This window comes from Globicephala melas, chromosome X, assembly GCF_963455315.2.
Source record: "Globicephala melas chromosome X, mGloMel1.2, whole genome shotgun sequence".
NCBI lineage: Eukaryota > Metazoa > Chordata > Mammalia > Artiodactyla > Delphinidae > Globicephala > Globicephala melas.
The window spans coordinates 36,597,291-36,624,707 of NC_083335.1; the positions used below are offsets into that span (position 1 = coordinate 36,597,291).

The 27,417-nt window shown below is 41.1% G+C and overlaps 1 protein-coding gene across 6 annotated transcripts in view; it reads right to left on the reverse strand.

Annotated features, from left to right (window-relative positions):
* MID2 (midline 2) overlaps nt 1-27,417 on the reverse strand; it is a 108,558-nt gene that overhangs the window by 59,822 nt on the left and 21,319 nt on the right. For all 6 annotated transcript variants that reach the window (XM_060292715.1, XM_060292719.1, XM_030835806.2 and 3 more), the window contains exon 3: nt 19,761-19,856. In XM_060292715.1, the coding sequence (XP_060148698.1) occupies nt 19,761-19,856 (96 nt within the window). The remainder of the gene's footprint in view (nt 1-19,760; nt 19,857-27,417) is intronic.

Consider the following 27,417-nt stretch of genomic DNA (forward strand, 5'->3'; position numbering starts at 1 on the left):
TAAAGCACTTAGCACAATACCTGGCACACTTTTTTTTTTTTTTTTTTTTTTTGCAGTACGCGGGCCTCTCACTGTTGTGGCCTGTTGCGGAGCACAGGCTCCGGACCATGGCTCACGGGCCCACCTGCTCCACGGCATGTGGGATCTTCCTGGACTGGGGCACGAACCCGTGTCCCCTGCATCGGCAGGCAGACTCTCAATCACTGCGCCACCAGGGAAGCCCCCTGGCACATTTTAAGTATCAACAAATGTTAGCTATTGATGAGAGTGATGATAATGTCAGCCTTCTTTGATCTCCCTCTCCTCTGAACTCCTATAGCCCTCATCACACAATTGAGGACCCAATTATTTTATATTGTTTACCATTGCTTATACTGTTAGTTCTTGTTTCCCCAACTAGACTATAATGTCCTTGAAGAGAAGGATAGTGACTTACATACCTGCTCTAGTCCCCCGTAGTACTTAGCACAATGCTAAGCACTGAGTGGAGTTTAATAAATACCTTTTGATAAAGGTTCACATAGGAAAAGTGACAGAAGTTTTACTGACTCTCTATAAGGGTAGTTATTTTTTTAAAAGGAAGGCCATAAATAGTAAACGCTAATATCCTGGGAACACCATTTGCTTTTACCGCCTGGGCTAACGATGTGTCACTGTGTTACCAGCTGTACAGTAGGTTAGCATTAAGCATGGTGCTGTAGGTCAGTGGGTTTTTTTTCAGATGGTTTGCTGCCAATATCCTGTTATTGACAGAAATGGAATGCGAAAGCATGAAGATGTTTAATTCTACTCCCCGGCCTGCAGACAATATGCAATTTGCCTACTCACCTGTGAGATCAGATTCTTTTTAAATAAAATGTTCTATCTGTGCTACCAATATAATATAAATTCCACTTCATTCGAAAGCCAATGGAATCCTCCTAAAATAGTTTGGATTTCTTGGCTGATGACTCGGTGGCAATCAGAAGCCCAGAATAGCCCCAGGAGGCTAGAAGATTCAGAGCTCTTCAGATCCTAGAACACGTCACAGATTTGGCAAGAATTTCGTTGTTATGTGCACTATATACTAAACTGGCATCTTATGATTGTTTCCCCCTTCCTTTTCACATACTTTCTCACAGTGTACCATTGTGATCCCTTCCTGCCTGGTCTTCTCGCCCTCTTCTCTAATCCTCCTCCTGTCCTGTGCTTGCCCCTCCACCTGAGATGTTTCAAAGAAGACGTCTTTGTGCACTCGTAAGCCTGCCATTGTGTGCCAATGCGTGACTACCTGTATATAGATTGGGAGTGGAGGAGCTAAAGGCAGAAGTGTGTGATTCTATGTGACATGGACTCCCATTGGTACAATGCAATCTTTTGGCTAAAGTTTTATTGGTTTAGAAATTATTCCAAAGCCAATGATTGTCTCATGCTTTTGATGTTACTAGAAGAAAGTGGAACAGGCCTGGGATATGGAGGAAAAGAGGGCTGAAAAACTGCTCTGAACACAAGAGACAATGTTTCCAATCAGAGGAAACAAAAGACAACCTCCGCTAGTTGTTTCCCAGTTTCTTCCCCTATATGGGGAAAATTCCGAGGGTTTGGAAAGAACCCTTTGAGGGGAAAAAAAACAGATGTCAAAGCAGTCCTCACAACCCAGTTTAATGTTTAATTAATTAAACACTAATTCTCTCACTAGACATGTTCTTCTTTCCACATATATCCTCTTTACAATATACCCCCTACACACACACACACACACACACACACACACACACACACACACGACATGAACGCTCAGTCAGCCATGTATGAAATAGAGAGATGCATAGCATATGCAAGGGTGCTAAGATGCATGTTCTATAGGAAGCTTATCACCACAAAGAAGGGCATGCCTAAACACTGCTCCAGATACACATCATGTCCTTCCCACATGGACACACATTCACATAACACACCAAGACTGGTTATATAGACAGACGTCTGTCCTTACCCAGATCATAGGCACAGTAATCAGCAACTTGGAAGGCACTGCACATAGAGCCATTAAGTGATCTGGTTAGCTTTGCCTTTCACTTTTAATACAGCATAGTGATTAAGAGCATGAATTCTAGAGCCTAACTGGATACAAACCCTCACTCTGCCACTTACTCCCTGTGTGACTTTGTACAAATTAGTTACCTGCCCTGTGCCTCAGGTTCCCCGTCTGTAAAATGAGAATAATAATAATACTTATCTCATAGGGTTATTGTAAAGATTAAATGAATCTTATAAAGAGCATATAAAGCTCTTAGGAGTAATGAGTTCCTAGAACTGCCTGAGATGGGGTAAACTTAGATTCGAGATATGATGTAGGTGAGAGGAGAGGTAGTGGGAATGGGCTGAGATGTGGAATTCTCTTTCTGTCCTGAGGTGGTAAATAGCTGATTCCGTGGGTGTACATGCACTTCTCAATAATCATTCCATCAAAGGACATGGGCCCACTGTTAATAGTAACAATGTATCTGGACCACTACCTAATACCATACACAAAAATTAACTCAAAATAGATTAAATATTTGAACATAACACCCCAAACCATAAAGCTCCTAGAAGAAAACATAGGCAGTAAGAACCTTGTGGAGAAAACCCCTGTGTACTTTTGGTGGGAATGTAAATTGGTGCAGCTGCTATGTAAAACAGTATGGAGGTTCCTCAAGAAATTAAAAATAGAACTACCATATATGATCCAGCAACTCCACTTCCAAGTATTTACCCCAAGAAAATGAAAACACTAATTGAAAAATACGCACCCCCGGGTCCATTGTAGCATTATTTACAATAGCTAAGACATGGAAACAATCGAAGCGTTCATCAGTGGATGAACGGATAAAGAAATTGCGATATACTTCTATAATGGAATATTATTCAGTCATAAAAAAAGAACGAAATCTTGCCATTTGTGACAATATGGATGGCCCTCAAGGGCATTATACTAACTGAAATAAGTCAGGCAGAGAAAGACAGATACTGTATGACCTCTCTTATATGTGGAATCTAAAAAAAATTTTTTTTAATTAAAAAAAATAAGCTCATGCATCTCAATAACAAAAAAACAAACAACCCCATCCACAAATGGGCAGAAGACCTAAATAGACATTTCTCCAAAGAAGACATACAGATGGCTAAGAAGCACATGAAAGAATGCTCAACATCATTAATCATTAGAGAAATGCAAATCAAAACTACGACGAGATATCATCTCACACCGGTCAGAATGGCCATCATCAAAAAATCTACAAACAATAAATTCTAGAGAGGTTGTGGAGAAAAGGAACACTCTTGCACTGCTGGTGGGAATGTGAATTGGTACAGCCACTATGGAGAACAGTATGGAGGTTCCTTAAAAAACTAAAAATAGAACTACCATATGACCCAGCAATCCCACTACTGGGCATATACCCTGAGAAAACCATAATTCAAAAGGTCACATGTACCCCAGTGTTCATTGCACCACTATTTACAATAGCCAGGACATGGAAACAACCAAAATGTCCATCGACAGGTAAATGGATAAAGAAGATGTGGCACATATATACAATGGAATATTACTCAGCCATAAAAAGGAATGAAATTGGGCCATTTGTAGGGATATGGATTGACCTAGAGGCTGTCATACAGAGTGAAGTAAGTCAGAAAGAGAAAAACAAATACCGTGTGCTAACACATATATATGGAATTTAAGAAAAAAAATGTCATGAAGAACCTAGGGGTAAGACAGGAATAAAGACACAGACCTACTAGAGAATGGACTTGAGGATATGGGGAGGGGGAGGGGGAAGGGTAAGCTGTGACAAAGCGAGAGAGAGGCATTGACATATATACACTACCAAATGTAAGGTAGATAGCTAGTGGGAAGCAGCCGCATAGCACAGGGAGATCAGCTCGGTGCTTTGTGACCGCCTGGAGGGGTGGGATAGGGAGGGTGGGAGGGAGGGAGACGCAAGAGGGAAGAAATATGGGAACATGTGTATATGTATAACTGATTCACTTTGTTATAAAGCAGAAACTAACACACCATTGTAAAGCAATTATACTCCAATAAAGATGTAAAAAATATTAAAAAAAAATAAGCTCATAGATACAAAACAAATTGGTGGTTGCCAGAGGTGAGGCATGGGGGTGGGATGGGAGAAATGGGTGAACTGTTTCTATTTTTTTTAAATAAATTGAATTTTTAAAAATAGTAACAATATATGCACTTTTTCTGAGGAGATCCATATATTTGCAGTCACTGTGGTATTATATTTATTAGTTATAGTCAAAGTATGATAAGATTAAGGACACTTTTTGAGAGTAAATCTTTACTGCCAAACTCTTTTGTAATAATTAAGAAAATCTGTGTCGCATGGAGACAACAGTCATGCCCTAGGATGACCCAGCAAGACAGTCTCAGGAAGGAAGTGTGGGTCCCACAGTAAACTGACCGCATGACCATGGTCAGTATCGATACCTGGAGCTGCCCACTCTGTGTTCAACCCCTGACTTGGGTCTCATGGCCCAAAAATAATCTGAGCAAGTAAGTGCCTTAACTGTAGGCACTACTGCTTCCTTCTGCCAACTCCAGCAGCCATTCTCCCTCTGCTTCCTAACCCCACGAAGGGCTGTTAGGATAGAGAGCCACTCTGGGCTATCAAATACAGGTACATAAGAGGCTTACCATGGAGTCAGGAATGCCAAGGCCCCCAGTAGATCATCTATTCTTCTGGAGCTGTTTAATGAAGGGAGGAAAATCAGTGGACATCCTAAGCCGTCTCCTTTCTATCTGAACACAAGTGAATCCGTGGCAAGTAAACAAATAGTGCAGCGGAAAGAACATGGACTTCAGAGTCAGAGAGATGCAAGACAGAGCCCGAGCTTACTCTATGTGTGACCTTGAATAAGTCATCTAATTTCTCTCACTCTCAGGTTCCTCATTTGTAAAATGGGGATATCACCAACATTATCACAGGGTCGTCATAAACACTGAGATTAGAAACAAGAATGCCTCTAGCACAAAGACCAGCACATATGATTCAAATACGATTCTCTCCCACTCCCAATCTCTGCTTACCATATCATACAGCTGGACTCTTCTAGACAGGAAGAGACAGAAAGGGCGTTTCAAGGGCTGTGTGCATGTCTGTTATAGTGGTAGTCATTTCCATTTTAGGGTTTTTTTTGGTCTTTGTTTTGTTTTATTTGTTTGGTATTTTGGATGGGTTGATGGCAAGAGAGATTGGAGGTAGGGGTGGAACTGGAAACATTTAAAGGTACAGGGTAGGCTTGATAGGGCTTTAACTGGAATTATTAGAATTCCACCAACTTTCCAAGAGCACATTGGAAATGGGGAACTTGGGTGGATTGTGCAAAGAGCGGAGGAAGCAGAAGAGTCCAACATTAGTCAAGTGTTCTGGTCATTTAACATAGAATTTGAACACTGAGAAACGGGAACTGGAGGAAGAAGGCAGCAGATGGGGAATGGAGCTATAAAATGAGCTTCACTGCACTGAAAAAAAAAAAGGGCAAAAACAGAACAAGAGTGCATGCCTGTATGAACTGTTCTGACTATGAAAACATGGCCACACTGGAAAGTTTATATGCCCTATAGATATGGGGGAGGAGGGGAGGGAAAACAATGTTCATCCTAACTCATTTTATCCTTACAACCCTGTCATGTGTCCATATGCTCCAAATGTTTCAAATGCAACCTTTAATGTCCTCAAAAATTTTATTTCACTGGAATATATCAAGAATTGTCATAGAGTTTTTTGAAAAAGAATCAAGCACATTAGGTATCTGGAAAATTATAAAGCACTTTCTTTGCTAGTATAAAAATAGGCTATGCCCACACTTCAGATTGCACAGTTGACTTAGGTTTTTCATCTATATTAAATATTAATTGCCATATACTTAATAAGATTGAATATAATACTCTGAATTAGTCATTTCAGTAGTATAAATGCAGAGACTGACTAGGTCACTATGTACTTATTTCCCATTGTTCATGAAAACCATTTTCTCCACCCATAATTCCACACTGGTTTCAAAATAGCTATTTCATTTTCACCAGGCACTGGTAGCCCAAATCGTCCTCAGGAGCTTAGTATTAAGTCTGCTGCTCTTGCTCTTCCATCTCCCACAAAAATACAGAACATTCTGGCTAATAAACATTTTAAAATCCCAAATAAATATTGAATCGCTATGCTGTGCAACTGGAACTAACAGTTGCTGTGCAACTGGAACTAACTCTCTGTTTTTAAAACCACTAGAGGTGAAAGCATCTGTCCCTCCCCAAAACTTTTCTTTTGCCTTTGCTTTGGGGCAGTAATCAAGAGGAATTTGGGCAGGATAACAGGCAAGTTTACTTAAGTAAAGAAGGGCAGTGAATTTTTCCATACTAAATAAAATTTGTTTAATTCAGTAACTGAAAACCGGCAGCTTATTGAACATAATAACCCTTTTTAGTGTACCACCTTTGCACAGTTGTTGGTGGGTGATTAAATAGGGCCATATGGCTGAGATTTCCAACATTTTTAGTGCTGTAATTTCATTACCACTCGCCCTTCCCAAGGAAAGTTCTGGTTCATGTGTTAAATTTAAGATTGATTGTGAGCACTGGGGACTGACTGTTTTCCCCACCCTCAGAAATAACGATGATCCTCCAGAAGTCCTGAGGTTAGGGCTAGGAATCTCTGGCAAAGGTGAGGTGCCCAGAAATACTGCTAGTACTACTAGTACGATTAATACTAACAACCGCTCCTATTGTCACTGCTGCTGCTGCTGCTACTGCTACTACCATTTATTGAGCCTTGACTATCTGCCAATTACAGTAGCAAGTGTTTTACATGTACTACCTTTCCCTTCAAAATATGATTAGTCTAAGTGTCATAGATAATGAAACTGAGGCTCAGAGAAGTTATGTGTGTGTCCAAGGTTACACAGCTAGTATGCCCAACTCCAAAGCTACCACATCACATTGCATCCCAGAACCTACACACTTTCTAGGAGGAGTGAATTGTAGAAACTGAGGCTTGGAGCTGGGCAGGAGGGCCCAGGATTGGAAAGATGGCTGGAAGCCAAGTCAGGATGGGAAATGAAGTATGTGTGGTCAGAGTCAGTGGATCTAGTGACTCCTACTGTTAGCTACCCAGTAACAAAATAAACAACTAGAATATTGTACGAGTGTTTGTGAGTCTGATTGTTTTGCACTTCAAAAGGATAATAACTACCACTCTATTTCCCTCTTCACTTTCACGATCAAACTTCTCACAGCGTGCATTTCCTTGCAACTTACTTTCTCTTTGACCTCTCTGACTCTATCCTCACCTTTCCACTGAACCTTCTCCCTCAAAGGTCATTAATGATATCTTCCTGTATAATGGTGCTGCTCCAATGGACTCTATCAAAAGTTCCACACCTTGAAGGCCTCTCTTCCTTTGCTATTTTCAGCCTCTGTTTTGTCAGTTTTCTTCCTCCCTTCTGCTCCATCTGTTTCTCTTTTGCTTTCTTCCAGAATTCACACCCATATATCATTCTCCTTACTGACTACAAGCCATCCTCATGATGAGTCAGGAACCACTGGTGGTAAACAAGGGACATCCAAGTGATGTGTACCTTGGCCTTGCAAAAGGAAGTATAATGGGGTGGTTAGGGGCAGAGGCTCTGGAGCTAAAGTGCCTGAGTTCAAATCCCCACTCTGTTACCTACTAGCAGCATGACCTTGGCAAATCACTTCAATCTCTCTGTATCTCAATGTCTTTATCTGTAAAGCAAGAATAATAAGTGTTTACTTCATAGTGTTGTGAGGATTAAATGAGTTAACACATATAAAGTGATTACCTGCAATATATGAAAAATCTTCATTAAGTGTCACTTATTATTATAGTCTTTACAGAGGTAATTTCTAAAATGTTGACTATTCCCACAAATGAAAAATTTCCTCCTGATATTTAATTTTTTAAACACACGCCAACCCTCAGTAATCTCATAAAAAGCTCCACAGTCTTTCCATTTATTTTTGTAAATTCAGTTTGTTTTTGTATTCTGAGTGACAAACAATTGGATTTCTGTGCCCTAGGCTTTCTTCTCATTGTACATTGTACATTCTCCGTGGCTTTCAGTGCCACTTAGATGACTCCCAAGTCTTTATCCCTTTCCCAGACCTCTCTCCTGACCTCCAGATCCAGCCAGCTGTCCAATAGGCATTTCCTACAAGACTCTCTGACTGACAGCACAACAAACCTCACATGTCTAAAAAGAACTCTGGGGAGACTGGTTCAAAATGGTGGCGTAGAAGGATGTGTTCTCAATCCCTCTTGTGAGAGCACCGGAATCACAGCTAACTGCTGAACAATCATCAACAGGAAGACACTGGAACTCACCAAAAAAGATACACCACATCCAAAGACAAAGGAGAAGCCACAATGAGATGGCAGGAGGGGCACAATCACAATGAAATCAAATCCCATAACCACTGGGTGGGTGACTCACAAACTGGAGAACAATTATACCACAGAAGTCCACCCACTGGAGTGAAGGTTCTGATCCCCACGTCACGTCAGGCTTCCCAACCTGGGAGTCCGGCAACGGGAGGGGGAATTCCCAGAGAACCAGACTTTGAAGGCTAGTGGGATTTGACTGCAGGACTTCGACAGGACTGGGGGAAACTCCACTCTTGGAGGGCACACACAAAGTAGTGTGCACATCAGGACCCAGGGGGAAGGAGCAGTGACCCCATAGGAGACTGAACCAGACCTACCTGCTAGTGTTGGGGGGTCTCCTGCAGAGGCGGGGGATGGCTGTGTCTCACCATGAGGACAAGGACACTGGCAGCAGAAGTTCTGGGAAGTACTCCTTGGTGTGAACCCTCCTGGAGTCCGCCATTATCCCCACCAAAGAGACTGTAGCCTCCAGTGCTGGGTCGCCTCAGGCCAAACAACCAAGAGGGAGGGAACTCAGCTCCACCCACCAGCAGACAAGCAACAAGCATATTAAACTTTTACTGAGCTCTGCCCACCAGAGCAACACCCAACTCTACCCACCATCGGTCCCTCCCATCAGGAAGCTTTCACAAGCCTCTTAGACAGCCTCATCCACCAGAGGGCAGACAGCAGAAGCAAGAAGAACTACAACCCTGCAGCCTGTGGAACGAAAACCACATTCACAGAAAGATAGACAAGATGAAAAGGCAGAGGATTATGTACCAGATGAAGGAACAAGATAAAAACCCAGAAAAACAACTAAATGAAGTGGAGATAGGCAACCTTCCAGAAAAGAATTCAGAATAATGATAGTAAAGCTGATCCAGGACCTCGGAAAAAGAATGGAGGCAAAGATCAAGAAGATGCAAGAAATGTTTAACAAAGACCTAGAAGAATTAAAGAACAAACAAACAGAGATGAATGCAATAACTGAAATGAAAAATACACTAGAAGGAATCAATAGCAGAATGACTGAGTCAGAAGAATGGATAAGTGACCTGGAAGACAGAATGGTGGAATTCACTGCTGCTGAACAGAATAAAGAAAAAAGATGAAAAGAAATGAAGACAGCCTAAGAGACCTCTGGGACAACATTAAACGCAACAACATTCACATTATACGGGTCCCAGAAGGAGAAGAGAGAGAGAAAGGACCAGAGAAAATATGTGAAGAGATTGTAGTCAAAAACTTCCCTAACATGGGAAAGGAAATAGCCACCCAAGTCCAGGAAGTGCAGAGAGTCCCAGGCAGGATAAACTCAAGGAGAAACACACCAAGACACATAGTAATCAAATTGACAAAAATTAAAGACAAAGAAAAATTATGAAAAGCAACAAGGGAAAAACGACAAATAACATACAAGGGAACTCCCATAAGGTTAACAGCTGATTTATCAGCAGGAACTCTACAAGTCAGAGGGAGTGGCACAAAATGTTTAAAGTGATGAAAGGGAAGAACCTACAACCAAGATTACTCTACCCGGCAAGGATCTCATTAAGATTTGACAGTAATCAAAAGCTTTACAGACAAGTAAAAGCGAAGAGAATTCAGCACCACCAAACCACCCCTACAACAAATGCTAAAGGAACTTCTCTAAGTGGAAAACACAAGAGAAGAAAAGGACCTACAAAAACAAATCCAAAACAATTAAGAAAATGGTAATAGTAACTTACATATCGATAATTACCTTAAATGTGAATAGATTAAATGCTCCAATCAAAAGACACAGCTTGCTGAATGGATACCAAAAGAAGACCCATATATATGCTGTCTACAAAAGACCCAATTCAGACCTAAGGACACACAAAGACTGAAAGTGAGGGGATGGAAAAAGATATTCCATGCAAATGGAAATCAAAAGAAAGCTGGAGTAGCAATACTTGTATCAGATAAAATAGAATTTAAAATAAATAATGTTATAAGAGACAAGGAAGGACACTACATAATTATCAAGGGATCAATCCAAGAAGAGGATAATAACAATTATAAATACACACGCACCCAATGTAAGAGCTCCTTAATACATAAGGCAACTGCTAACATCTATAAAAGAGGAAATCAACAGTAACACAATAATAGTGGGGGACTTTAACAGCTCACATACACCAATGGACAGATCATCCAGACAGAAAATTAATAAGAAAACACAAGCTTTAAATGACACAACAGACCAAATAGATTTAATTGATATTTATAGGACATTCCATCGGAAAACAGCAGATTACATTCTCTTCTCAAGTGCACACGGAACATTCTCCAGGATAGATCACATCTTGGGTCACAAATCAAGCCTCAGGAAATTTAAGAAAACTGAAATCATATCAAGCATCTTTTCCTACCACAACACTATGAGATTAGAAATCAATTACAGGGAAAAAAACGTAAAAAACACAAAACACATGGAGGCTAAACAATATGTTACTGAATAATCAACAGATCACTGAAGAAATCAAAGAGGGAATCAAAAACTGCCTGGACACAAATGACAATGAAAACATGACAATCCAAAACCTCTGGGATGCAGCAAAAGCAGTTCTAAGAGAGAAGTTTATAGCAATACAATCCTACCTCAAGAAACAAGAAAAATCTCAAATAAGCAATCTAACCTCACACCTAAATGAACTAGAGAAAAGAACAAACAAAACCCAAAGTTAGTAGAAGGAAAGAAATCATAAAGATCAGAGCAGAAATAAATGAAATAGAAACAAAGAAAACAATATCAAAGACCAATAAAACTAAAAGCTGGTTCTTTGAGAAGATAAACAAAACTGACAAACCTTTAGCCAGACTCATCAAGAAAAAGAGGGAGAGGACTCAAATCAATAAAATTGGAAATAAGAAAGGAGAAGTTACAACTGACACCGCAGAAATACAGAGCACCTTAAGAGACTACTACAAGCAACTCTATGCCAATAAAATGGACAACCTGGAAGAAATGGACAAATTCTTAGAAAGGTATAAACTTTCAAGACTGAACCAGGAAGAAACAGAAAATATGAACAGACCAATCACAGGTAATGAAATTGAAACTGTGATTTAAAATCTTCCAACAAACAAAAGTCCAGGACCAGATGGCTTCACAGGTGAATTCTAACAAACATTTAGAGAAGAGCTAACACCCATCCTTCTCAAACTCTTCCAAAAATTTGCAGAGGAAGGAACACTCCCAAACTCGTTCTATGAGGCCACCATCACCCTGATACCAAAACCAGACAAAGATACTACAAAAAAAGAAGATTACACACCAATATCACTGATAGATATAGATGCAAAAATCCTCAACAAAGGGCTTCCCTGGTGGCACAGTGGTTGAGAGTCCGCCTGCTGATGCAGGGGACATGGGTTCGTGCCCTGGTCTGGGAAGATCCCGCGTGCCGCAGAGCGGCTGGGCCCGTGAGCCAAGGCCGCTGAGCCTGCACGTCCGTAGCCTGTGCTCCACAATGGGAGAGGCCACAACAGTGAGAGGCCCACGTACTGAAAAAAAAAATCCTCAACAAAATACTAGCAAACAGAATCCAACAACACATTAAAAGGATCATACACCACGATCAAGTGGGACTTATCCCAGGGATGCAAGGATTCTTCAATATACACAAATCAATCAATGTGATACACCATATTAACAAACTGAAGAATAAAAACCATATGATCATCTCAATAGATGCAGAAAAAACTTTTGACAAAATTAAACACGTATGTATGATAAAAAACTCTCCAGAAAGTGGGCATAGAGGGGACCTATGCCATATACGACATAATAAAGGCCATACATGATAAACCCACAGCAAACATCATTCTCAATGGTGAAAAACTGAAAGCATTTCCTCTAAGATCAGGAACAAGACAAAGATGTCCACTCTCACCACTATTATTCGCCATAGTTTTGCAAGTCCTAGCCATGGCAACCAGAGAAGGAAAAGATATAAAAGGTATACAAATTAGAAAAGAAGAAGCAAAACTGTCACTGTTTGCAGATGACATGATACTATACATAGAGATGCCACCAGAAAACATTCTAAAGATGCCACCAGAAAACTACTAGAGCTAATCAATGAATCTGGTAAAGTTGCAGGATACAAAATTAATGCACAGAAATTTCTTGCATTCCTATACACTAACAATGAAAGATCAGAAAGAGAAATTAAGGAAACAATCTCATTCACCATTGCAACAAAAAGAATAAAATACCTGGGAATAAACCTACCTAAGGAGGTAAAACACCTGTACTCAGAAAACTATAAGACACTGATGAAAGGAGTCAAAGAGATGGAGAGATATACCATGTTCTTGGATTGGAAGAATCAACATTGTGAAAATGACTATACTACCCAAAGCAATCTACAGATTCAATGCAATCCCGATCAAATTACCAATGGCATTTTTTACAGAACTAGAACAAAAAACCTTAACATTTGTATGGAGACACAAAAGACCCCGAATGGCCAAAGGAATCTTGAGGGGAAAAAACGGAGCTGGAGGAATCAGACTCCCTGACTTCAGACTATACTACAAAGCTAGAGTAATCAAGACAGTATTGTACTGGCACAAAACCAGAAATACAGATCAATGGAACAGGATAGAAAGCCCAGAGATAAACCCACACACCTAGGGTCAACTAATCTATGACAAAGGAGGCAAGGATATACGATGGAGAAAAGACAGGCTCTTCAATAAGTGGTGCTGGGAAAACTGGACAGCTACACGTAAAAGAATGAAATTAGAACACTCCCTAACACCATACACAAAAATAAACTCAAAATGGATTAGAGACCTAAATGTAAGACCGGACACTATAAAACTCTTAGAGGAAAACATAGGAAGAACACTCTTTGACATAAATCACAGCAAGATCTTTTTTGATCCACCTCCTAGAGTAATGGAAATAAAAACCCAAATAAACAAATGGGACCTAATGAAACTTCAAAGCTTTTGCACAGCAAAGGAAACCATAAACAAGATGAAAAGACAACCCTCAGAATGGGAGAAAATATTTGCAAACGAATCGACGGACAAAGGATTAGTCTCCAAAATATATAAAGAGCTCAGGCAGCTCAATATTAAAGAAACAAACAACCCAATCCAAAAATGGGCAGAAGACCTAAATAGACATTTCTCCAAAGAAGACATAAAAATGGCCAAGAAGCACATGAAAAGCTGCTCAACATCACTAATTAGTAGAGAAACACAAATCAAAACTACAATGAGGTATCACCTCACACCAGTCAGAACGGGCATCATCAGAAAATCTACAAACAACAAATGCTGGAGAGGGTGTGGAGAAAAGGGAACCCTCTTGCACTGTTGGTGGGAATGTAAAGTGATACAGCCACTGTGGAGAACAGTATGGAGGTTCCTTAAGAAACTAAAAACAGAACTACCATATGACCCAGCAATCCCAGTCCTGGGCATATACCCAGAGAAAACCATAATTCAAAAAGACACATGCACCCCAGTATTCATTGCAGCACTATTTACAATAGCCAGGACATGGAAGCAACCTAAATGCCCATCAACAAATGAATGGATAAAGAAGATGTGGTATGTATATACCATGGAATATTACTCAACCATAAAAAGGAACGAAATTGGGTCGTTTGTAGAGAGACGTGGATTCACTTGGATACTGTCATACAGAGTGAAGTAAGTCAGAAAGAGAAAAACAAATATTGTATATTAATGCATATATGTGGAATCTAGAAAAATGGTACAGATGAACCAGTTTGCAAGGCCGAAATAGAGACACAGATGTAGAGAACAAACGTATGGACACCAAGGGGGGAGGGAAGCAGTGGGGTGGGGGGGATGAAATGGAAGATTGGGATTGACTTATATATACTAATATGTATAAAATAGATAACTAATAAGAACCTGCTGTATTAAAAAATAAAATAAAATTCAAAAAAAATGTTAAAATTTAAAAAATAAAAAGAACTCCATCTATTTCCTAACCTAGTTAAAGGAAACACGTCCATTCAGTTACCCAAGCCAGAAACCTATAGATCACCCTACTATTCTCTCATCTCTCTACCCACTGCATCTAACTGACCACCAAGTCATATTGATTCTACCTACTACAAATGTGTTTTGAATTTATCCCCTGCTCCCTAGCCCTACTGCCATTGCCTTAGGTTGGGCTTTCATCTCTGCATGGATCAGGAAAAGCCACCGAACTGGTCTCTTTACCTTCAGTTTTGACCCCTGATCCTTGCTCCATCCTGCATACTACAGCCAGAGCAATCCTAAAATGAAGACCTTATCCAGTTATTCACCTACTTTAAATCCTTCCATGGGTCCCTAGAGTGTTCAGGACAAAGTCCAAACACCTATGCATGGCATACAAGGCCCTTCACTATCCAGGCCCTAGCTACTTCTCCACACTCACCTCTTGCAATGATGTCACATCTCACATTCTGGCTGAACCAAACTTCTGTGATTTCCTGAACACCTCTATGCTGTTTACCCTTCTATGTTCCCACATGGTGCTCCCTTTGCTCCCTTTTCTCATTTTTTGGGCAAAATTCTACTCTTATTTCAAGACAATTTGATTTTTATTTCCATTTTGCAGTCCTTCCTAAGTCCCTCAGGCAGACTTAGTTGTTTCTTTCTCTATGCTAGCTTGTCATCTTGCACTTACCTTCATTACAGTAATCATCACTTCACATTATATTTGACATTTTACCTGTTAAGCAAGTTCCTTGAGGTCAGGGACCATTTGCTATTTATCTCTATATACCCAGTGTATACCTAGTGCATAGTGTACCACTTTGCCCATACAATTTGCTCATTTTCACCTCCATTAATATCACTGCTCTCTGTCTCAGCAGAGGGAGGAATTTATTTTTCTTCCTGCAACATTTGGCTAAAATGCATTTTATCCATTAAATTTTCCCTAATCACACTTACTTCAGTCTAATCATTCCTTCATTTTATCATGTCCTCCGTGCTTGCAGAAGAGTCCTCCAACAAACATATTTGTGCTTTAATGATTTAGATTCTATTATTGCTTCTAGCCCGACCACTCTAAAACATTTCAGGATCATCTGCTGAAGTCATCCATAGTGGTGTGTTTTTTTAACTAATTTCTATTAAGACACTTATTTTTATGCTTGGAGAAGTAGTCAGACATTGAGTCTTGCTCTTCCCAAACCAAATACCATTTCAATGAGCAACATGAGCAGAAAGGGGAGAACTCCAAGCCACCTACGGTTTGAGCTCTAAGACTTCTGAAAGTTACTGGAGCAAAGCCCTGGTGGCAAGATGAAAAGCTGAAATTCCCCAAACTAAGGGAAGCCTTTCCCTCTCTTCCAGCTCATCTCCTTTCTTTTTTCATTCTCTTAATGCTAAACAGCCATGCCACCCAGCCCCTTAAAAGGCTTGAGAAGAGCCAGAAAGAAATCAATCTGCCCATGGAGCTTCTGGGATGGACCAACCCATTTGTCCTGCAGCAGTTCTGGAGGGGAGGAAAACAGATGGCACACGAAATAGCCAGGACAATGCTTTAATGTGCTCCATGCCCTAAAAGTTAACAAGAAGACTAAAAAAGTAAACACAGAAGGGCTATACTACATTCATCTGTGCTCCCTGTACTGCACGCTGTGTTATAAATACTCCTCTTTCTCTCTCGATACTGGGTTGTCCCTAGCTAGACTAATAAAAGTTTCTGGAGGTCATCAAAAAAATATGTTTCTTTTGTAACCCCCAAATGACCTACCACACTGAGTACATCGCGTTTGCTCAAGAAATGTTGTTGCCTGACTGATTACTAAGTATTTAACCATTTTTCTTCCCCTCAATATTTTCCGGAATGCTTATTTATTCACAAAACCATGCAGACTTGGAAGCCAAGAGGAACTATTCATCTGTTGGTATACATTTTCCCTTGGCTATGCATTAAACAGAGATTTCCTTTGGAAATGTAAACAAAGGATGCCTGATGAGACCGGACAAAGAACTATATATAGAGATCAAGTGGCCAGAGTAGCAAGGTCAGAGCATGCCCTTCCTTAACCAGATTAAAGGAGTCTTGGGCCTGCCTCTCCCTCCTTCCCATGTTCTCCAGCCCCGACAGAAAATATTTTCCAGCTGCCTATCCACTGAATTCTGAAAGCTGGGCAGTGACTCTAACAGGCTGCATTACCAAAGAATTCAGCTAACAAATCTGTGGTGATCCTAATCTCTGTTTCTGTAATAATAGGAAGACTGCAGCTTTGTTTACTTTCTGAGGAGAATAGAGAACAGGGAGAAAGAACCAGGAGAGGGAGGCAGTATTTATGGCTCTTTTATGAAAAGTCAATCTGTGACAAAAACATTTGCAGACAATCAGGAAGGGGAACAGGTTTGGCAGGAAAATAGCCTATTCTAGTTTTCTCAGAAGGGCCTTAGCTGGTATCCTCCACCCCCGCCCGATGTGAAATGCCTGGTTTACACTGTGAATATAGTCATTCCCAATAGACAAATCTGGATTAGATAAAATGAAAAAAATTCAAACCACCCCTTAATGTCTGGCTTACATGAAAGTATCCTACTATTTATTTCATTTTATAAAGTATTTGTAAGCATTTATGAAGTCTCAAATCTCTTCTTTAACTGCATTTCTAATCCCAGGGCTTGTCTTGAAGCCTTCTGGACACACAGGCTCTGTGCTGAACGAACATAATAAGTACCCTGGATGCACCCTATTATTATGGGGAAGTTAGGGCACACCCCTAACCTTTCAGAAGGGATGATGTCATAGAGCACAGCCATGGCCTTCCATAAACCATCCTGTAGGGCCCCTGTCAAAGACAGAATCCTAAACTGAATAAGACCATGAAGTTAACTCCCAAAATACACTCTCGCCCTTGACATGTAATGCAGTATCTCAAGATTCTTTCCCAATTCTCAGTTAACATTTCAATTCCATTGTCTGTATTTCTTGCACATGTGTATCCACATCAGGGTGGATTTGTATAACATGTAAGCCCCCAGAGGGTAAATACTGTGTCTATGCTGTTTTCTTTGTACCTGGTACAGTGCTATGCATAAGTAAGTATTAATAAAAGGTGACCTTTTGTGTACCAGAGCAGACGATTGGCCGAGGATTAGTAAGCATCCCGAGGGAGTCTCTTAAACCCTTCCTTTGCTGGTTGCCATGGGGCTACTTTTCCCACCTACTTTGCTTACATTTGGCACCACTAGTGTTATCTCCTGAAGGCTCAAGAAGGAATACTAACTTCAGAAAGGCACTGTGAAAACATCACCTATAACCTGGAGGACCAGGATGAGTCCTCCTCCACTAACACAATGATGCACTATTTTATGAGACTAGCTCCTTGCCACTTGAAAAGAGTAGGGCCCTGAATCATAAAGGTTTGATTGGTGCGATGGGCTGGGAAAGGTTGGAACAGGGCTATGTTTGGGTGAGGCTGGCCAGAGTGATAAACTCCCTGGGCGGGGGCGGTGCAGGGGGGTGGAATGATAAAATGTTAGAGAGGTGCTAAAGTGAGTAAGCAATGAAAATAAACTGCTTACTTTGCTAATTTGACTACAACTTGCTCTCTACTTAAATAACTTTTTGATGAGAATGAGGAAGTGATGATTACAATTTCTAACCACATTTTATTCACTATGAGATGTTGCCCCACCCTCAATCATGTAAATTCTAAACCAAGGGATTTCTTATCTTGTCTCCTGCTCACAATACTTCCTTGTCTCTTCACCAGTGTGGGTTTCTTATACTGTAATCTAACAGCATAATCAGAAGCTTTGATAGAGTAGAACATAAAGGGAATCTGAATAGTTGAAAACCACTCTAAAATGCCTTGTTTTGCTTCTCCCCTCTTGGAAAGGATGAGACCGAAGAGAAAAAGAAAAGAATAAAGAAAGCAACCATTCATAGAATCACGACTTGAGAAATCTGGAAGTGACACTGAAGGTCATGTATTCAGTTCAATCCCTCATTTTATAGGTAAGGACACTGAAGTTGAGAGGCTAGATGACTTACTCAAGTTCATACTACCGGTTAATGACAGAGTCAAGTTCAGAAACCAACTTTCCAACTTACATTCCAGCATTCTTTCTTTCCATTCCTTATGCTTCTTCCTAAATTCCCCACCCCATTCCATAATCTCACACCTGAGTTTAACTGGTATCCTGTGTACTCTACCTATAGCACCAGTCTCTTCCACAAATGGAGTGCCCAGCAGGGATTAAATTGCTATGGTATGCTCATCATACAACAAAAATCTACTTTAAGAAACCCAATACTTTAAGATATTCAAACAATCAGGAGTGGTTACTTATATAAGAAGATTATTTGCCTTATAAGAAAACTCTCCACATTCTCTTAAATAGGACTCCCCAGGAGGTATTAAGAGATGAGATCTTAATAAAATTATTTTATTGCTTAAAATAAAATAAACTTGAACCATTACATTTTCTGTCATACAAGTAAGATTAGAACTAGACTATCAGGTTTATAAACAGAAACATTTTTATCCAACCACTGCCCATGAGGAGTCCTGTATAATATTTTACCCGACCCTGTTTACACTTTAAGCCCTACCTACCATCACCTCTTCAACAAAAGCAACACAAAACCAAATGCTATGGCTGAAGTTTCACACTCTTGCAAAAAAGAGAGAAATAACATCTTTGTTTTATTATGTCCACTTATGAAGAGGTCGACTCCTCTTGTAGGCTCTGTTCTGAGATCTGATGTAGATAATCTCATATGGTACAACACTTGATAATTCACAGATAACTCTAACACAGATACCATTTGTTGATGACAAGAATAAGTGGAAAGGCGACGAGTGAGGACCAGGTAAGGTGCATGGGGAAGAAGGGAGGAGAGGTTAGGAAGAGGAGAAGCAGTTCTGATGATATTCTTATAGAAACAATATTGCACTGAACAAACCTCGCTCTACCCTGAGGACCTGGGGTTCCCAACTTCCCTTACTCCCTAGCAATCTTTTTAAAGAGCTAGGATGTTCAGTCTGATGAAGAAAGAAACACACTTCATGTTGGATTCTCACACCACCTGCTACTGGAAAAGGAGAAGGGATTGCCCCTGGGACTGATGTCTCTCCAACCCACCACCACCACTTATTATTATTTTTTAAACAATAGCTATCTGCCACTTTTCTTGGAACAGGCATCCTAAAGGAATGAGACTTCTTACAATGATCATTCAGCCCTTCACTCCAAATGTCCGAGCTACACTCTGACAAAACAAGTCCCCCCAAAAGGATCGCCTGATCCAGGTTCTTCGAAAGAATGACAGATGTTTCTGTTACATACCTCAACCTGCTGGCAGATCTGTATTAGCTTGGCCATTTGATTTTCTAGTTCACTGTTGCGCTTAACCAGGTTGGTGAGGTTCATCTCCAGAGTTTGCTGCCATCGCAGAGTATGAAGCCAGAGGGAAACGGGGAAGAGGGGAAAAAAGAAGACATGTTCAATGAGTTTGAGACCCAGTATCACGTGGAAATCAGTCAGTCAGTAAACAAATATTTCAAAGATTCGTTGCACATGGGCCAAGCACTGTTCTAGGTGCAAGTAATGATGCTGTACATTTGCTCCAGACTGTCATTATTGGGGAAAAAATGACATTCATGACTTTGTGAATGTAGGAATTTAATAACATTAAAGCAACTTTATGTTTTCTATAATATTTTTTAACTTTTAAAAGTACTTCATAGGGGCTTCCCTGGTGGCGCAGTGGTTGAGAGTCCGCCTGCCGATGCAGGGGACACGGGTTTGTGCCCCGGTCCGGGAGGATCCCACATGCCGCGGAGCGGCTGGGCCCGTGAGCCATGGCCGCTGGGCCTGCGCGTCCGGAGCCTGTGCTCCGCAACGGGAGAGGCCACAACACTGAGAGGCCCGCGTACCGCCAAAAAAAAAAAAAAGTATTTCATAGTCAATATCTCATTTTGCCCTCATAGTAATCCTGTGACATAGGGAGAACAGATTTTATTCTCTCTTTTTTACAGATGAGTTGACTAAGAAAACTATAATTTATTGAGCAATTACTACTTGTCAGACACTATGCTAGGCAATTTCATACATATCATTTAATAATTATGACAGTCTATGAAGTAGGAGATGTCAGCATTTTACAGATGAGAGAACTGAGCTGCAGAGTGGGCTTAAAGTGTTTTGCACAGTCATATAACTAGTATGTAGCAAAGCTAGGACTGGAATCCAGGTCTCTAGTCTTCAGATACAGCTTTGCCCCAGTAGTCCATGATTTTTTTGCCTTTGTTGATAACACTTTATATTTATCAGTAGGTTCCTTCAGAAAAAAAGATGGCATTTTCAGTGTGGAATTTATCAAAATCTAGCGTTGTATCTCACAGCTTCCCTCCTTTGGCACTAAGCAATAGCCTACAGAAATGCCAGACTTCAAAATGCAAAGCCTAGCTGTATGTATCAAGACAGGACATCCATTGTTTACTGTTGTTTACTGGGACATAGATCCTTTTAGGGAAACATTAGCAGCGCTTTGCAAATCTGTTTATTATAACATAAGTTAAAACAGTACTAAGACCTCCTCGCATATTTTCAGTTGAGCAAGCTACTCTCTTACATTCCTCATGTGAACAAAATAGAATGTTATTCACTCTAGATTGGTAATGGGCTTTTTTTATTCCTCCTCATTTCCAAGTCTTCAGCTCTGACGGCTGCTTCTTCCAGGACCTGCCCCAATATCCACTCCTCTCTCACTCACCATCCCGACATCCCCACAAAGTCTGTTCCAAATGGAATACCCCAACTTCCTGGTCCTTATCCTGCTAGCACAGCATTCCTTCCCTTGGTTGTGTTCATTGCTTCATTGCTGTCTCCATGGTTCCTATGGTTCATAGCTGTTCAAAGTGCATGCTTTGGGCGGGGCGGGCAGGGGGGAGAGGGGGCAAGGGATAGTGGGAAGAAGGGGAGAGGACTCGTGTTGGCCCCTTTCTTCTCCGCTAGGTAGTTGTGGCTCCTTAGTACCCTTGGCACTGTCCCATGAATCCATCCCAGAGGAGTATTCCCACAGATATATGTATTTCTAGGACAGGCAGTCTGATCTCACTTGTTCTCAATCTGGATTATGAGAATCAGCTTAATCTCTGCTTCTGGCCAGATCTCGCTTGGTTTCTTTGGCTTTATGCCCATGGGAGTGATTTTTTCACCATTTATTCCATTTTTCTTGGCTTGGATACAGTGTCTCCCCTGGCCTTCTTCAACCCCACCACCATCTCAATCTGTGGTCTTCTCCTCAGCAAGGAAAAAGGGAGAGAAAAAGGAAAAACAAAGGGCCGCAATTGTTGATTTGGACATGAGTTCTAAGCTAAGTAGATGTCAGGGGGAAAAAAAAGAAATGGCAGTTCGGAGATTTAATACAAAAGGTATTTCATTTCTACTTAATACAAAAGGTATTGGGCACCTACTCTATTCAAGGTGGTTTGACTTCAGAGATAAAGAGGAGGTGAAATTATGCTGGGTCTTGAAGGATAAGCAGGATTTTAATAGACAGAGATGGAGGCAGGCAGGGCGTTCCAGGCACAGGGAGTAGCATGAGCAAAAGGGAATAAAGCATAGGACACATCCAGGGAACAGAGGTTAGTTTGACTAGAACAGAGGGTACAAGAAAATAGAGGGGCACAGGCTGGAAATGGAGACAGAGGCCCTGTTATGAAGGTCTTAAATGTCTAGGTGAGGAGTCTGTATCTATTTTTGAAAGCAGTAGGGGTTTACCAAAGGCTTTTGGATCGATCCCTTGATCATTATGTAGTGTCCTTCTTTGTCTCTTCTTATAGTCTTTATTTTAAAGTCTACTTTGTCTGATATGAGAATTGCTACTCCAGCTTTCTTTTGGTTTCCATTTGCATGGAATATCATTTTCCATCCCCTCACTTTCAGTCTGTATGTGTCTCTAGGTCTGAAGTGCGTCTCTTGTAGACAGCATATATATGGGTCTTGTTTTTGTATCCATTCAGCCAGTCTGTGTCTTTTGGTGGGAGCTTTTAGTCCATTTACATTTAAGGTAATTATCGATATGTATGTTCCTGTTCCCATTTTCTTCATTGTTTTGGGTTTGTTATTAGAGGTCTTTTCCTTCTCTTGTGTTTCTTGCCTAGAGAAGATCCTTTAGCATTTGTTGTAAAGCTGGTTTGGTGGTGCTGAACTCTCTCAGCTTTTGCTTGTCTGTAAAGGTTTTAATTTCTCCATCAAATCTGAATGAGATCCTTGCTGGGTAGAGTCATCTTGGTTGTAGGTTGTTTTGAGCAAGATTATGACATAATCAGGGCTGCATTTATGAGATCAACCTATGTGGGGCAGACTAAGACAGGAGAGCCTGGGGGCAGGGGCACTGGTTAGGAGGAGAGTGCAATATGCAAAGCAGTTGGTAATGCAGATCTAGGCCAAGCTAAGAGGATAATCGAGAGAAACACATTTCAAGAAAGGATTTGTCACTCTCAGATATGCAGAGAGCGCAAGAAATACGAGGCCTGAGTAAAGGCAGCTGGATTTGGTAATTAGAGGTCACTGGTGACCTTTGGAAAAGGAGTTTCAGTAGAGTTTTGGAAGCAAATGCCAAACTGTACAGGGTTAGTGAGTATGTCAATAGTGACGATGTGGAGGCTACAAGTCTGGAGTCCTCTTCAAAAATTCGAACGTAAGGTGAATATGATGGAGCTGTAGTTTGATGAAAAGGTCCAGCTCAAGTTAGAGAGTGGGCATGTGTAACGGGCCCAATCAGTTTGTGATTTCCTCCCGCAGAGTGGTCCAGATTCCTAGATCAGTGGAAATTCCATGTCTCACAAATGAGTTTATGGACATATTAGGTAAATATAATGTAGATTGAGGAACTCAGAGCAGATACGGTGTAAGAAATCTGTGTTTCAACTGTAATGTGTTTTCTTTCAAACATGGGATTCCAAGGGGAGAATGTTTTCTAACAAGTGTATGCAACCTGTTGCAACACTTGTCAGGAAACTGATATCTTATAAATAATTCATAATGCAGAGCAGGACTAAGATCCCTGCTCTGTGTTCCTCATTTGTGGCCCACAACTGAGACTCACAGCTTCTGTAAAGCCACTGAAAACAAAAATTAGGGCTGAACACATAATTTGGGGTCTGGTTAGACTACGGACCTTGGGTCTCCATCACAACATTATGGCAAATGGTTATTTTGCTCTGGCCCCCTAGCAATTTGCAGAATGCCAGCACATTTTAGCAATCCAGAACTAGAACTGACAAGATGACTCTAATTTCATCTTTACTTCATTAATATGAAAAGGCTTTGAAAAATAAATCTTTGGCTAATGAAAACACCATCTGTTGATGGCTTTTTGCCACTGTTTTCTTACATTACGAGACATAATTTGAGGGAAACACCGAACATTTACTTACTCACTTCCTATTCATTTACCAGGAATTAAAGCCGCCTCTCAAGCTGGAATTGATTCTCAATAATCAACATATGCAAAGGGTAGCAGAGAATTGAAGCAATTATGCAGTTGATTTCCTCACCCTTCCTTATCATGCTTAGCCCTGACGAATCATTTCGAACTAGAAATTCTGGGCCACTCTAGGTATGAATTTCATTGACTTGGCCAAGTAATTATCATGTCTATACGCAGACTAAGTAAACAAAAAGGATGTGTGTGTGTGTGTGTGTGTGTGTGTGTGTGTGCGCGCGCAAAATTTTATGTAAAACTAAACACGTCTCTTTGTTGTGTTGTTGTTGTGGCTGCTTGGTTGTGAAGAACCGGTTTGCTGTGTTCTTTCCTCATGCAGTCCACTTAGTGACTGAGCCAGGCTCCTTCTGCCCAAGCCTAGTTAGTGCAGCTTTCTCAGAACACTTGAACTGTGACAACGAGAGAGCCCAAGTGGCAGGGGAGATTGGAATGGAGATATCTGCCGGGAGGAAACTGGACAGGAGGCTGGCAGGGAGAGCAGGATGAAGCTCCCATTTCCTGCTGCAGGAGGTTAGCTCTGGGCCCTCCTGTGCTTCCCTGTGTGAAGGTTAGAGAAGCCATTTCAGCTATGAAACTGTGAGACCCTCCACACCTCCAGGTGGCTACATTGTTAGAGCTCTCACAAAACTGTACATGTGTCTAAACAGCACAAAGTGAGGGGAAGATTTGGCTGATTTGCATAATTGAGATTTTAAAAGGCCCAAGTTAGCTAAATTGGCAGTCTACACTGATTCCATTTTTATCCAAGTTCCACTTCATTTGTGTCATATAGACTTGGCCTGTTTGTGTTCTGTTATACCCTCCCCAAAGAGGAAAATGTTTTGCTATTTCTGAGAAAGCTAGGCACAGGCTATTTTTCTTCCAGACAGCTTCCCATAAAAAGAAATGGCTTCACTAACACTCTCAAATAATTGCTGGGGTTTTTTTTTTTTCCACTTCTTTAGACACAGGTTATTTCAGATAACTTTCTCATTGGCTCCCTGAAGAAAACTAGCTACATGTCCAAACACCAGCTCTTCACTGAAGCCAGAGAGTCCCCTTATGGCACACACTTGACTGTGTTCTTCATATGTCATGCTCCGGGAAGGCACATGCATTCACACATGTATGAGCACACTTACATACACCTACCTGACACAGCGAGTCTTGAAGCCTAAAAAGGGGTCAGAGCCTTCCTGTTTGTTCTATTGAAACATGTTTTATTGCCATTGAATGCCTATATTCTCTCTTACTTTCTACAAGGTACAAGGCGAACATTATCTAAAACTAGACAAGATCCCAACTGTTTTGATGTGGGAATTGAACCTTGAAGTTTTCGAAAAGAAGTGAAGGGAAGAAGGGCCAACCTACCCCAAACCCGAGCCTCCCCAATTGATAGAAGACAACTTCATCTTTAAAAATACTCGGATCCAGTGACCCCGTTACTATTCTTTAATAAGCTCTTTTTTGACATCTTGTCTATTCACTGATGTTCCCAGCTCTTCCAAAAGCCAGCAGCCAAAATCTTAGCACACTTTTGGGGTCACATTCTGCCTTCTTTTTTTAACTGCTTGTCTTAAAATACTTACTTTGCTTTTGCTTCAGTCTGTCACTTTATGTATCAATTACATATGGCCTTTCAACAGCAGAACACACCATCTGGTCCACAAACTGAAGCCCACACCCTTATGCCTGAGTTTATTCTTTCCCCAAACATTTATTCGCTGTTGTATAGACACGGGCTATGTCCCAGAATGAGATGCAGGTGACATACTGGAGGTATGAGGTCTACTCTACCTGAGGTTTGCTGGGGATCACCAGACTGGTCTTCAAGCCAGGTGAAACAGGTGGCCAGCCCTCCTCTTCTCAGAAGGTTCTGAAATCATCCAGCAAAGACACACCCTCTCCCGGTCCCCTTATCAGAAATGTTACACAAACAATCCCACATTCTTTTCTTTTCCCTCTGTTCAGTTGCATAGCATGGTTAAATCTCTAGCTTAAATGTATAAATTATTATTTGGACCTTCGAAAAGAAAACCTATACTAAAAACCTAAATCCAGTGTTCATTTTGATAATATTGAGCTGAAACCACTCTACTTTCCCGGAGGCCTCCATATTGTATTCCACTTGCACGATTACTCTTCGGTTCCTGCCTCTCATACACATCCTCCGCTTTCTCCTTCACTTGCCCTTCCTCTGTGTCTACCTTCTAGACCAGGAGTGTGCTGCAAGGCTCACTCCTCAGCCTTCATTCAGCTCCCTACTGCCTGGCTCTTCCTCCACGCTGAAGACCCTCAAACCTATGTTTCTTGCCCTGATCCTTCGGCCACCACAAAGGTCTGAATTTCAACCCCTTCTGGAACACTTGCCCTTTCAGTTCTGAGAGTGCCCCATGCTCTATCTCCACCAGATATTTGAACAAACTATTTTCTCTGGACTAGAACACTCCCTGTCCCTGACCCCATCCCTGTCCCCCAACTAGGAGGGACACCTAAAGTCTCTAACGCCACCCAAAGTCTCTTCTGATGCCCCTCCTATGAGCTCTCTCTCTCTCTCTCTCTCACACACACACACACACACACACACACACATGCCCCGTGCCTCCACTGCCACAGGACTCACCACACTGTCTTGTAACTGTGTCCTCATTCGTCTGCCTCTGCACACTACGCTGACACCTCCACCAGGGCTGGGATGTGCTGTCTTTTTCACTGGAACCGCAACCCCTTTTCTAGTGCTTGGCACCTCCAGACTCGTCTGAAGTCATCGCCCCAAACTGCTAGTCCCTTCCTAATTTCTCTATTTCTGTAACCGATACCACCATTCTTCAAGACATCTCCTCCTCAAAAATCATTTTTTAATTCTTTCTCTCCATCATCTATAACCACTACAGTCGTTCTCCAAGTCCTGTCAATTCTTTCTTCACAGTCTCTCTCCAGTTGGCCCTCTTCTCCAAGGAATTCATTTATGATTCCCTGCTTTTGAGCCCAATGACTTCCTTTCACTGACCCTTCCTCTGTGCTTCAGAGAACCCTGTGCAAACCTCTGCCATGGCACTTACCATACTGAATTCGAAGATGTTCTTACCTATCTCCCTTACTGAGCTTTGAGCTCAGTAAGGCGGGCACTGTGCCTTAGTTCCTGTGTCCCCAGCTCCTACTACAATGACTTGAACAATTTAAGTGTTTAATAAACAAAGTGCATGTTCATTAATTGTTTTTTAAATGAATGAATGAGCCCCTGGCCTAACACCCTGGGGCTACAGTTTAACTTCTTGTCTGGTCCATCTTCAGGGGAGATAAAGAACAAGAGAGTACCTCATTATATCAACCCTTTATGAACTTGAGTGTCATTATCACATTTTCCCCTTTAAACCTCACTTCTTTGGGTTCAATAATTCTTGTTTCCTTAATCTTTCTTCACCTATATTATATTTCTGTAACATGTTCTCTTGCCCAATAATAACAGACAGGATTTTCATCCACCCAAGAACAATCTCTGAGTCAGTG